Source organism: Lycium ferocissimum, chromosome 7 (genome assembly GCF_029784015.1).
Source record: "Lycium ferocissimum isolate CSIRO_LF1 chromosome 7, AGI_CSIRO_Lferr_CH_V1, whole genome shotgun sequence".
In the NCBI taxonomy this organism is placed as follows: domain Eukaryota; kingdom Viridiplantae; phylum Streptophyta; class Magnoliopsida; order Solanales; family Solanaceae; genus Lycium; species Lycium ferocissimum.
In genome coordinates, this window is record NC_081348.1 from 44,806,360 (window position 1) to 44,819,998 (window position 13,639).

A 13,639-nucleotide genomic window follows, 5' to 3' on the forward strand; every position below is an offset into this window, starting at 1 on the left:
TAACGGGTTGGATGAAATAATTTCATGCGGGTCGAGTTGGGTTTATTTGGGTGGGGTAAAAAATTATTGGGGGGAAATCGGTTGGGCGTCTAGGATTAGGACACGTGGTAGTTCGTTTAGATTAGGAGTAAATTTGGATCATAGTATAACGGTAAGGGCATAATTGGCCTAATAGTATAACAAAGGGTATGAATAAACTATTTTTTAAAGTTCAGAGTTAATTTTGGCCCTTTTTCCGTAATCAGAAACTAACATTTACTCCAACTTAGGTCCCATGCCATCAAAACTATTTGAAAAATTTATTCGTACTTGGTATTAAATCAAACCTATAAATATAAGATACATGTCCTTTACATAAATATTAATTAATAGAATTATAATTAGGAATAATAATACTTTTGATCCCTCAACTATTAATAAATATTGATTTTAGTTTTTGTGATACATATATGACTTAGGACGTTTAATCTTCAAAGAATCAAAATGTGGGTTTTCTGGCCCTTTTATACGAGACCTATGTTTTTTATCTTTTTCTAGAAATGTTATTACCGTTAAATATGGAACAACAATACAAATTTAACATAACACATGAATACTTAAGTGGTGAAACAGTTAATGATCATGGTAAATTTATGAATATCTACAAGCAAAGAGATCAAAAGTGAATATTTAATTAATTTAAAATTAAATATTATTATTCATATATCATAAGAATAAAAATTTAATTTATCAATAAATAAAAGATCATAAATATAATTGAAAATTTTAATTATAATCAAGTGATATATATTCGTACTTTAAATTTAAATTTGATAAATAACTTTTTTTGATTTTAAATTTGACAAGTAACTTTTTTTTGTTTGACTTTTCATTGATGTCCTGTAGCACGGTGAGATTCGACTAATCCGAATTCGCCGTGACTGTTTTTTTCTTTGACTTTTCATTTGATGTTCTATAGCGCAATGAGATTCGATTAATCCGAATTCATACCGGGCGAATAATTTACATTTTACGGCATGTCAATAATATCAAATGTCTCTCCCTCCAAAACAATCACATGATCCGCCGACCATTTTTACTTCCATGCTCCTCCTCTTATCAGATTCCATTATTTCAATAATTTAACCTTTTTGCACGAAAACCTAAATTCTTTAAAAAAAAAAAATTGAAATTCCAAACTCCAAATACCCACCATTCAGACATAAAACATTTCCAGGAAAAAAAAAATTAAAAAAAGAGAAAAGTTTTTTTTTTTTTTAATAAATTTTTTAAAAAAAATCTATTTGTTTGTTTCCCTTCTATCTATAAGTGTCACTTGTAGCAAAAGAGTTTATTTCAAAATAAGTGTCGATTTAAAAATTCAAGTTAAAAAATAGAAATTATTTTCAATTATACCTATATATTAAATATTATTTTTTCTTAATAGTGTTTAATTATAAAAAAATTGTTAATAATTAGAGATAATTTAATAAACTGTACCTTATATTTATTATTTTTTATAAGAGGCACAAAATGAGTTAAAACGACATTTATTTTGAAACAGACAGTTACCCCTTTAGCACGAAAACCTAAAGTCTCAAAAATTGAAATTCCAAATACCCACCATTCAGACATAAAACATTTTCAAAAAAAAAAAAAAAAACCTTTTTTTCCCCTACTAATAAAAATAAAAAAAAAATAAAAAAATCTAATTGTTTTTCCCCCTCATATCTATATCCTCTTTTCTTACCCTATCTTTTTGTTATTCGTCTCTTCTACAAAAGAAACTCCTCTTTGACTTCAATGGCTTTCTCAAGGGTTTAAGGGTTTTGTTTTTCCACAGGTAAGTACACTTTCTTTTCTACATGCAAAAAACATAAAATTTGTTACTTTTTTCACATACCCATTTCATTATTTTACCAAAATATTCAATCTTTTTTAGAAAACACCCCCCCCCCACCCCAAATAGTAAAAAAAAAAAAATAATGGAGTTTTTAGCTATTTTTTGGTACAAATGGTTTTAAAAAATGGGGTTTTTAGCTAGTTTTATTGGTACAAATGGTTAATTTGGCTTAATGGGTCACTGAAAATGCAGTTTTCTTGAGTTTTTTTTTAATCTTTGTAATGATTATGCCTTTTTTGTTTTATTTTTTCAATCTTTGGGTAAAAAAAATTGGAGTTTTTAGCTACTTTTTTTTTTTTAATGTACAAATGGCTAATTTAGCTTAATGGGTCACTGAAAGTGCTGAGTTCTTGAGTTTTTTTTCCTTTTAATTAATCTTTTCCCATTTTTTCACTATTCTACCAAAATTTGTAAAAAAAAAAAAAAATGGAGTTTCTAGCTACTTTTTTTTTTTTGTGGGTACAAATGGCTAATTTGGCTTAATGGGTCAATGAAAATACTGAGTTCTTGAGTTTTTTTCCTTTTAATTAATTTTTTTCCCATTTTTTCACTATTTTACCAAAGTTTGTAAAAAAAAAAAAATGGAGTTTCTAGCTACTTTTTTTTTTGTGGGTACAAATGGCTAATTTGGCTTAATAGGTCGCTGAAAATGCTGAGTTCTTGATTTTTTTCTCCTTCTAATTAATTTTTTTTCCATTTTTCATTATTTTACCAAAATTTGTAAAAAGAAATTTGGAGTTTCTAGGTTTTTTTTTTTTCGGTTAATTTGGATTAATGGGTCACTGAAAATGCTGAGTTGTTGATTTTTTTTAGCATTTTTTGTTTCATTTTTTTAGCCGACATGTTTGTGTTTGTTTTCTAGGGCAAAAGTTTTTGTGGTCATGCTAGGTTGATGTTACACTTTAGGAAAGTGACTAATAATACCTTGTCGTTTTTAATTAGGTGTAAAATTATTTTTTTCTCTTTATTAATTAATTAATAAAAACACATGTTTTTTTTAATTATTAGTGTTTTTTTCTAATTTGGTCATGGATTACTATTTGGATGAAAAGATTCTGTTCTGCACAATCCCTTGATTTTATATATTAAAAGATATATTTCCATATATTGAATAATTAGTATAATGGGGTATTTTTAATTTTTATTATTAGTCTGATAATTAGTATTTTAGCATATAATCAGATTCTAATTAGAATCCTATTTTTGGTATAATTTTTACTAGTACATTTAACCTAATACTAATATGTCTCTATTAACTTTCTTTCTTACCTACTAAGGTTTTGTATAAGCAAAATAAAAACTCGTGTACACCTTATATGGATAAAATTTGAATAGGTAATATTAATCCAACCTTATAGATAACGTGACTCTTATTCTTTTTACTTAAATAGTGACAGATAATTTTGGCAAAAAAATAATCTATATGGTGAGTTTACATGTATAAATTTTGTGCATGAATACTTTTGTTCATTGTTACAACTTTTGGTGTTACAAAGTTACAATCTTTTTTTGTTTTTTGTACCTCAGAAGATGACTATGGTTGAAAATGGAAATTATATTGATGGAATTCCGAGTGGGCCTATTGTTGATGAAGACTTCGATGAATTATTCGATTTTTTGGATTTTCCATTGGAAAGTTTGGAAGATGATGGACTAGGTGTAGAATGGGATGCTAGTGAATCCAAGTTTCTTGGACCGATTCCTACCGATGCTCTTATGGCTTTTCCGCCCATGCCTCAAGGCAACATTGGTAACGGTCGGGTGAATGCAGTGGCAAATTCTCATCCTCCTGTGAGTTTTTAAGTTTTCTCGTAAAGCTTGTTTGTATGTATGAATGCTCTGTGTAACCATGTATGTTTTTCGATTTAGTTGTGTTGTACTCCCTCCGTCCCTGTTTTACCTAAAGGTGTTACTGTTTGGGGGGAGTCAAACAGTTTTTTCTTTGACTATTATTTTCTCAATTCTTTTTTAAAGTATTTTAACCGAATTCATAGTCAAAAGTAAGTGTGTTGACCCTTGCACTCCAGTTACCTTCACATAAATTGGGACAAAGGGAGCAACTAAATATGAAGTCGGTGCAAGCTTATGGTTGTGGGGTTTAGTTCTTTTTTTTAAATGGTTTATTTTGTTGCTGATAATAAAGGGTCAAAAACACTAGGTGATTTCTTCCCTTTTGTCCTAGCCTTGGTGGACAGAGTTACCGGTACCCGTTTCTGGTTGGAGGTGGCAGGTATTCCGTGGAATGTCTAGGTGTGCGAAAGCTGACCATCGACACCATGGTTCTAGAAAAAAAAAAAAAAAAAAAAAGGGGGGGGGGGGTGAACTATGTTTTTGATTTGGAGCCTATAAACCAATGACAATGTCAAATTTTGAAACTTGAGACTTTTTTGTTAATGCTCCTTGCTTCCTGATGAGTGAATTTGGCTTTACTTGCATATGCCCTTTATTCATGTTCCTGCCAAGCCTCTACAATTTTCTCACATATGAAAGCAATGACGTAGAGTGAATTTGGATTTAGTCGCGCATACCCTTTATCTTCTTGTTCCTGAAGTCTCTACAGTTTTCTCATATATGAAAGCAATGTGATAGAGTGTATTTGGCTTTACTCGGACATACCCTTTTATCTTCTTGTTCCTGGCATAGCCTCTACAGTTGTCAATTATGGAATTATTATATCAAAGCAATGTCATTCTCTTTGGAAATCCCAAGGTTTGATAGACAAAGAACCGTCAATGTAGTGTTAATGTATGACAACTGTTCTGGAAGGAAAAAAACAGACTTTCTTCTTCTTCTCTGTCTTTTTTCAATTTTATTTGTTTGTGTTTTTTTATTCCTCCTACTTTCTCATTTGTAAAAAACTTCATGAGTGAAGGCCAGAACCTGTTAATGGAGTTCTAAACCTGAAAGATAAAATGGAATATCCTGTATCAGCTTCCAAAATGTTACAGGATTGAAACGGAAGGATGAAATACATATTTAATTCTTACTTAAATTGGCAGCATATAAAAGGTAAGTGTTCCAATGTAGAAGCTACAATAGAAGATTGGGTTACGGGTAGCTGTTCCTTTTTCTTCGTAACGCTTCTGTTATAGGAAGTTTTGATCTTTCAATGATGAGTAACTTGTTGTATGCTTCATATAAGAGGACATTGAACCTTTGTGAAGGCGCTTGAATCGGTGACCATAAAGATTAAGAAAAGAGAAGATTATTCTTAAAGCACAGTAGTCTTGCTTCTGTGAACAAAACAAGGTAATCTGTTGCGTTGAGGAGTATTAGAAAGCAAATTCGTAGGTATAAGTCCGCCTAATAACAGGATTCATGAGATCAAAGGGTTATGAACTTTGTCTTAACTCACTATTTCATCTGAGTGACATAAAAATCTGAAATGTATTTTTGTGGCATATTCACCTGGTGAGCCAGTCATGTCTGTAGAACATTTTCATCTTGTAGCATTTCTTATGTTACCATGCAAGCCCATCAAGATATATTGCGAAAGCAGTTTCTTTTAAGGGGTCGTTTGGTTGCTGGTTAGGAAATGATTTATTCATGTATTAAAACCAGCATAACTAGTACCCATGTTTGGTAGCATTTTAGTTGCTATGAGTAAATATCAGCACACCAAATACGGTGTTTGGTTACAAGTTTACAATTCCGCATAACTAATACATGTATAAGTTATGAGGGAATGAAATTTATTATTTTATGCAGGGTAGAAGACTAACTGATACATGAAATAGTAAACCCTGTATAACTAACCTTGCATAACTCTAACCAGCAACCCGACGACTTGTTGTATTGCATGGATATTCATGCGCATATTAGAAGTTTTAGAAACTGAACTCATGGAACTTTGTAGTTCTTTTGTTTCGCACAGTTTTTTCTGTTAAATTCTTGTGATCAACTCTTAAAAGAGTGGTAGAGTGCAGAAATGCTTTTTACTTAGATCACATTAATTCCTAATTTAGTGCTATCCTATCAGATTAAATTTACCGAGGCCCAGGGGACTGGTACTTTCCAGACACAGAGCCCAGTTTCAGTTCTTGAAAGCAGCAATTCCAGCTCTGGTGGAAAGAGTATTCCCGTTCGTCCTCGTTCCAAGCGTGCGCGACCTTCAGCTGTTAATCCTTGGATTTTGATGGCTCCCATATCTTCTACAAGAATTGCATCCAAGAAGATTTCCGATGCCAGAAAGGGTAAAGAGAAGAAGCGAAGAATTTCACTCCTATCAAGTGCCAAGGAATCCATGAAAAACTCTGTTCAGCAGTGTGGTTTTGTCAAAAAATGCACACATTGTGAAGTCACAAAGACACCTCAGTGGAGAGAGGGACCACTTGGGCCAAAGACACTATGCAATGCTTGTGGGGTCCGCTACCGTTCAGGGCGTCTATTCCCGGAATATCGACCGGCTGCTAGTCCTACGTTTGTTCCAACTGTGCACTCAAACTCTCACAGGAAAGTCGTAGAGATGAGAAAAAAATCTCTGTATGGAGCAGCTGAAGTTGAAGAACCTTACAAGGTGATGATGGGAAGAAAGAGAGAAATTTTGCCAGAACCAAATGTTATCGAAGGCCCTCCAATGTCACCGGCGCCAGAGTTTGTTCCTATGAGTAGTTATTTATTTGGTGTATACTGAAGAGATGATTATACTTTTAGTTAGGAGCTTAATTTAGTTTATTGTTTTATTTTCGATGGGGGCAGGGGTGGTTCTGGTGGTATGGTTACTACTCCTGCTTTAAGAGGTTAATGTACAAATGTTGAATCTTTAGGTGTCTAGGTTAGGTAATTTGATTGGAGGTTTAGAAGGAAAAGCTTTGAGTCATTTGTTTGATGAAGCAAGTTCCTCTAATGTAAAAACTGAACTAGATATATTAGATGGTTAGGTTTCATTGGTAGCCCCTGGGTTTGACCTTCAATATATTTTTATGAGTCTTGGTGTCCCTAGAGTTGTAGCTTTTGGATTCTTGAATTTTGCTTATTTGCAGCCAATTCTTGATTCATTTTAGGGATTGGAATTGCATTACAGGCCTAACAGTAGCAACTTCAATCTATACTCAAACGTTGCAAAGTTCAATTTTACTAAGCCTCTTCCACGTTTCTGCTTCCCAATCCACTTTTCATTTGCTCACAGCCTCACACCTTTCCCAAAAAGAAAAAAAAACAACAATTCCCTATTCACAAACAAAGTTGAGATCGGCTAGTTTAATTCTCATTGTCCATGTCGCTCTGTTTAAGTCTGTCTCAGTCCAATGCAGCCCTACTACAACAACGTACCTTGTGTAATTCCACAAGTGGAGTTTGGGGAGGTGGTGTATACGCAGTCTTACCTCTACAAACTGGTCAAGGCAAGGGTTTGAGTTATCCATTTAAGTGCAGAGCAAAACTTGAATTGGGATGATATTCATAGATCGCTAACTCTTTGCGTACGTTATGGAGTTTCCACTCCATGTTGAAAGCTCTTTCAATTAGCATGAGCTTTGAAATTCTTCAATTCGACTAGGGCATTAGATTCTTTTTTGATTTTGACTTCTTTACCAATACCAATTGTGGGGATTATGTTTTAGTTATGTTAGTGTGTTTACTTTAGTTCCAATGTTTACTGCGAATTAAACAAAAATTCAGCAAACAGTGGCATACACCTGGGGGTGTCAAAAAAGTATGAAAAACCGACCGATCGAACCGAACCTAATCATACCGATCCCATTTATAGGGCTTTTTCAATAAAATCATGGAATTAATTTTAGATTATAACCATCCCGAACAATTAGGGCGGTCTTTTTAATTTATAAAAAACCGAAAAAAATTCCCAAACCGAACCAAATAGCCTTACATGTATGACATATATTTTATTTATTAACAAATATGTTAAATATATCTTATATGTTACGTTTCAAATATAAAAATGAATTTTGGCCACTAAACTTTGGGCCTTTAGTGGATTGGATTTAGTTTCAAAAGAATGTCTCATATTCATACATTTTTTTTGCGCAGATTTCCCTTCTTTTGGGGCGGTCTTTAATTTTTACCCTTCGCTTAAAAAAGTGGCCAAAAATATCCTGAGGTTCTGGATTCGAACCCCCGCTCAATAAAAAAAAAAAAAAAAAAAATCACAAAACAAGGCTTTGGGAGAAGTCTGCCTTATGCAAAGATAGGTTGTCTTAAGGCATAACTTTAGTTATGCTTTAAGACAACCTATAACTAAAAAAGTCTGTCTTATAAGGCAACCTCATTAGTTATGCCTTAAGGCAACCTATACCGCATAAGGCAGATTTTTCCAAAGCCTTGCCTTGCAATTTTTATTTTTATTTTTATGCCTGAGCCGGGGTTCCAACCCAGAACCTCAGGGTATTCTAAGCGAAGAGCAAAAATTAAAAACCTGCAATTTGAGGGGCAAAATTAAAGGCCACCCCGAATTAGGGGCATTCATGCGAATTGCCCATACTCATATACCAAGTAACCAAGCAATTAGTTGACGGCCAAACTTAACTTTTTCTATTACTATCGCACTCCTATCAAAAGTTTGAAACTAGATACTTCAATTTATTGCCTTGCTACTTTGATAGTTGATATTTCAGTTTAGATAGAAGCTTTATTTGATGGTACAATAAATAGATTTATGAAAGTCTGCATCATTACATTTTAATAATGGTGTATTTTGAGAGGTGACACATTAAAATTAAAATAATTGAAAATTAACCGAACTGTATCGATACCGAAGAAAAACCGACATGATTGGGATGGTTTTAAAAAATGTTTTGGTTATACATTATAAAATAATCAAAGAATTGGGATGGTATAATTTTTTAGGAATAACCAACTGAGTTCCCAAAAATAAAAATAAAAACCTTTTAACAGTCCTTTAGGCCCATGTCCAAATGTTAGTGGGCCAAAGGAAGGGCCACAAATTGTAACAGCCCATCACAGTGAAAGGACTCGGCCCAATAAGAACCCTGAATAGGGAACCTACCCCTGTACTGGGCCTTTCCTCTTTGGGGGTCCATTACGGCAGTCCGAAGCAACAATGAAAGATTCCCTTTTGCACTTTTGTCCGTATTTTGTGCTGGTCTAAATTTTGTCCCTCAATAGAAATAACTTTTTTTGCCGAGCATAAATTTATATTTCTGGAGCATAATATCTCACAAGTTATGTCCTGGGCCCTCAAAGAATTTATACCCTGCTAGGCATAAGTTTGTTTTTGAATGACAAAAATTAAAGACCAGCCCATTTTGAAAGACAAACAGTGCAATTTCTTCGGGATTCAGTTGAATACCTTGTCCAATAGTATAATAGTTCTAACTGGTCCTTTTTCGGCCCTGTTTTTGAAAAATAGTATTCATCCTGTAAATTTACTTTGTAGTAGTTGAAACTCTATGACAATAGCTATTTTTCAATTATAGAGGAATTTCTCCCTATACTATGACCCCCTCATATTACCTGAACTCTTGCAATTATTTTTTGTATACTCTTGTACTTACTTAGACCACCAAATGAAGTAAATTTATGTTATGTGTATTGATGTAATATATAGCACATGATAGCCGACCGTGAGTTCGTAATTAAGTTTATATATATTGAATTATAAACCATGCACTTATTGATTTGATACAAAGCAAAATAAGTAGGCGAGTATTTGCAAGTTATATAATAATTCAGTGTCTAGGTTTGAAAATGAAGTTCACTCATCTATTCTAGCTAAGTATAACGTGCAAAGAGCAGTACTCATTCTCACACGATCCAAAACATAGTATAGTACTATGTATAAGTACGGCATACGTCAAGTCTAATGACACACTTAATGAAGTTGATGAATTCTTTTATACAGGTCATAATCTAAATAAGTAAAGTTATTTTAATACACTTGACACATCGTATGTCTCCATTACCTACTAAAGTAATCATCAGTATTATTATGTGGGTCAAATCTTTAAGGTCATGCCTATTATCTGTCAATAAGGTCTTATTCGTTTTTCAGATTTCATAATGCGAGCTATAGCTATAGCCAATAAGATTCGATTCAAAAAGTAATATCTTAATCAATAAATTATTTTGATGGAGGACCTAACCGAAATGATTTGATAATCAACTCGATCTGGTCCCAGGTAAAAATTGTTCTCATACATGAAGCTCTTTATAGATAGATGTTCTGGACCGGACACACACTACACTAAGTATTCAACGAGTATATAATTTTGACCGACAAATACGAATAGTTTTTGAAATTTTCATGGTGATAAAGATGATTATTCCAATTGTTGATCTCAACACAAAATTCTTAATAAGCGCGAGTCATCAGCTCTATTGACTAAGCTTGTGCCCACCGTTATAAAAAGATAGCTTTTCAATGAAGGTCAAATACTGGACAAGGTAGATAATTTATACTTCCCACAACACTATAATGCAGATATACAAAAGTATTGAAAATAAACTTACAAAAATTGCACCAAAGGGTTTGGCGTAGTGGCTGGATTGAGAATCATAAGGTTTCAGATTTAATTTTCAGTAGAGGCAAAATAACAGGTGAGTTCTAACAATCTGTACAACAGATAGAGTTACCTGGCATTAGAATTTATAAGTTTCTACATTGACTTCAAGTTAATATACAATAATTAATGGATTCACCGTCGACTATTTATACATGTTGAATAGCTTTTTTAACACAAAAACAGAATTTAAACAAGAGCTATTGCGTCATGCGTGGCCCGTATAGAATAAAAAATTAAAATTAGTTAAGATGTCTTGCTTGTATTTCAAGGTGTTACTAAAAATAAAATATAAGAGTGAGCAGGAAAGAACAGGGAAATCACCACTTTGGCTGATGGCGCATCCATTAAATGTCATTTGGTCCCCTCAATTATTATTTGCTGTGTTATCCCATGTGATCATTTCTTACTGAAAAGCCTACAAAATTATTGGTGTGTGTGAATAGTGTTTAGTACTCATTTTGAGTCCGCTGCACTGGGCCTAGTCCAATAGTCCACCTGGTCCATACTCAAACTGGGATCTTTTCATTCAACTTTCTGTTATACTGAAAATGAAAGTTTAACATCCAAATTAAAACTTTGGATTATTACAATCTGTTGCCAAAAAATCTACAGAATCGACGTGGGACAAATATATCCTTTAAAACATTATGGCCTACGTGTACTTTGTCAACGATTCAATATGTAGCTTAATCTCTGATTTCATGATTATAGACTTTGTTGATTTTTCAAAAACACAATAAACGTGTGCTAGCTATCAAGAGATATATCATCAATGGCGTCCACAATTTTTTTACTAAACGTTTAAAGAAGTAAATAAATAAGTAATTTATGTAATAATATTATATTAAAAAGAGAAAATTTAGACTATAAAATACAATTTAACATACTGCATAAATCTTTTCAACGAATTTTTTTAAAATGTATATTCATGATACCAAGAGACATATAAACCAAACAAAAGAAGTATTACAGAAGCAAACTCTTGATTCGAGGCGTCGGCAAAACATTGTCATCAGTTTCAAAAGCAAAAGCCTCTCTTAAAGACCTTGGAACGGTGATAGAGCGGAAGCGAATTCAGGATTTAAAATTTATTGGTTTTCAATTATCTCACATTAAAAAGACTTAGAAAGACAAAACAAAGGGTTGTATGGGCTTTTGTAAAAGATAACACAAACAATAGGTTAATAAAGGTGCCAAGAGGATTCAAATCCTTGTCAAGGAGGGCACAACAAAGCTTAGCAAGGTTCCACCTTTGCTGTTGAACCAACAACCCGTTTTTATACTGAGTTCACAGCGATTTTTTTATTTTTATATATGTAATGAATTCTTAATATAAATACGGAGGCCAAGCGAAAGTTGTTAGGTTTTCCCAATCCCCTTCAAATGGGGGACGATCCTACACGCAATCAACAACAACACCGACTCAATGAAATCAGAATTGAATCTTTTTGTTAGTTTTTTCAATTTAATTGTAAAAATTAATTCAAAACCGTGAAACGAGTATTGTACTTTTAGCACCTGTAAAACCCACCCATAAATAATTAAGACAAAATTTATACTATAAGGGGTCTTTTGGTTGAAAACAAGTTATCCCAGGATAAGTTATCATGGAATTAGTTATTCCATCCTCACATAGAGATAAAATAACACTATAATCTCAGAATAACTAATTTCAAAATTAGTTATATCATTATTTTATCCCAACCAGTTATGAGTCTAATCTAATTTACTCTTGAGTGAATTGGTAAACTAAAAATGAGGGGCAAGTGGCACGTGGAATAATGAAAGAAGAACTAAACAGTAAAGTAGCTGATGATAGCAAAAGCCAGCAGGCTCATAAGTTAGCTGAAAAGGGCCAAAAAGCAAAGGTGGGATAAGCTGAAAAAATTGTCAGAGCTATGACATTGATGCTATATTGCTCTTACGTTGCTGTTGCTGTTGCTGTTACTGCTGCTGAGCTTTTTGGATTTTGTGTCTCTTTATCTTACTCTTAACTTCCAGTTAGCTTTATCCTTTCTTTTATTTCTTGTTCTTCTTTCTTTTTGCTTTTTGTCTTTTATTACACTGAACTGCAAAAGCTTTTACATGACTGGATAGAGTCGTGATTCGTGCATGGTTTAAAGTTAGATTCTAGGTAAAAGCAGAGAAAATGACAACAATAATTACTTATGCTTGTGATAGATTTAAAAAATGTAATTTTTCAAATATGTATTACCAGTAATTTCAATCTCTTAAATTACGTTTGATTTTTACCAGACATTAAATATTTTAATAAACTCAATCGGTTAGATTTGAGGGAACTAAAAAAAAAAAAAAAAGGTTTAAGTAGAAGTGTCAAGTCCTATTAAATCTTAGAAACAACACAAAAAATTGCACTAAATACAAAATATAAATAAAATATAGAAGAATTTGTAAAGCTACACCAAACTTTAGAAATAGAAGAAATTAGAAAAATTGAGCAGACAATTGTGAGTTCCCGCTATTTCAAATACCTATTTCTGCGGTTCCTATCAAGAAGGATTGTTAATATTTAACGTAGATCAAAAGTGCTCATATTTAAAAAAATTTAAAGGACCAAAATTACTTAGAAGAATATTTTAGGGATTACTTAGAAGATTATATTTAATGTCACCTCAAATTTAAAAAAAAAAAAGAATCATGTGTCTGTCAAATAAGTTTTGACCTCCAACTTTGTCCCTCAAATATACTTAACCACCAAATATAATGTTCTGTCGTAGAAACAACCATTGATATAGTTGCAAAATAAAGAATGAGTCCACCTCAAATTCTTCTAAAATACCGTACTAAGTTCTGTTAGCTGGCTCCTTAATTAAACAATTCGTTTTGTTGGATAGTTGCCAATATTATTTCAGAACAGAATAATACATATCAAACAATTATTGGAGATGAAACAAACAAATGATTGAACTAAGCTTTGAAGTAGCTCCTTCGATAAGGACAATTATAGCATCAATTTAGCACTAATTCAAACACAAAGTGTACTGTTACGAGATCCCATAAAAAATATCCAACCAAAAGGTTTAATAGCTTATAGCCAAATTTCTCTGACAAACCCCTTTTTTCACGGGCAATTATTAATAAGTGTGTGTATAATGATAATTACATAGATGTTGGCTATCATTAAAAAGTTGATCTAAATTAAAAGTAAACGGTTAAGGTTTAAAGTTAAATGAGCCTCAGACAACTCATAAAGTATGACTTTTATGTGTAGATATACTGATGTAATGTCTAATTAAACGATGGGTTAAATTAGAAA

General features: G+C 32.5%; 1 protein-coding gene across 2 annotated transcripts; it reads left to right on the forward strand.

Moving 5' to 3' along the window:
• Positions 1-1,664: 1,664 nt before the first annotated feature.
• LOC132065308 (GATA transcription factor 11) lies at positions 1,665-6,819 on the forward strand. Of its 2 annotated transcripts, none has more exons than XM_059458635.1 (3): positions 1,665-1,822; positions 3,410-3,673; positions 5,862-6,819. In XM_059458635.1, exons 2-3 carry the CDS (start codon positions 3,413-3,415, stop codon positions 6,513-6,515), a joined length of 915 nt encoding a protein of 304 aa, XP_059314618.1. In that variant the 5' UTR covers positions 1,665-1,822; positions 3,410-3,412; the 3' UTR covers positions 6,516-6,819. The 2 variants fall into 2 exon arrangements, with proteins under 2 accessions (XP_059314618.1, XP_059314619.1); XM_059458636.1 differs by having other exon boundaries at positions 1,690-1,822; positions 3,413-3,673.
• The last annotated feature ends 6,820 nt before the right edge of the window (positions 6,820-13,639 follow it).

Excerpts from the sequence above, each read along its gene's own strand:
- LOC132065308 (XM_059458635.1), top strand. The coding sequence starts at position 3,413 with ATGACTATGGTTGAAAATGGAAATTATATTGATGGAATTCCGAGTGGG. Across the intron at positions 3,674-5,861 it reads TGGCAAATTCTCATCCTCCT|ATTAAATTTACCGAGGCCCA; the intron begins GTGAGTTTTTAA and ends CTATCCTATCAG.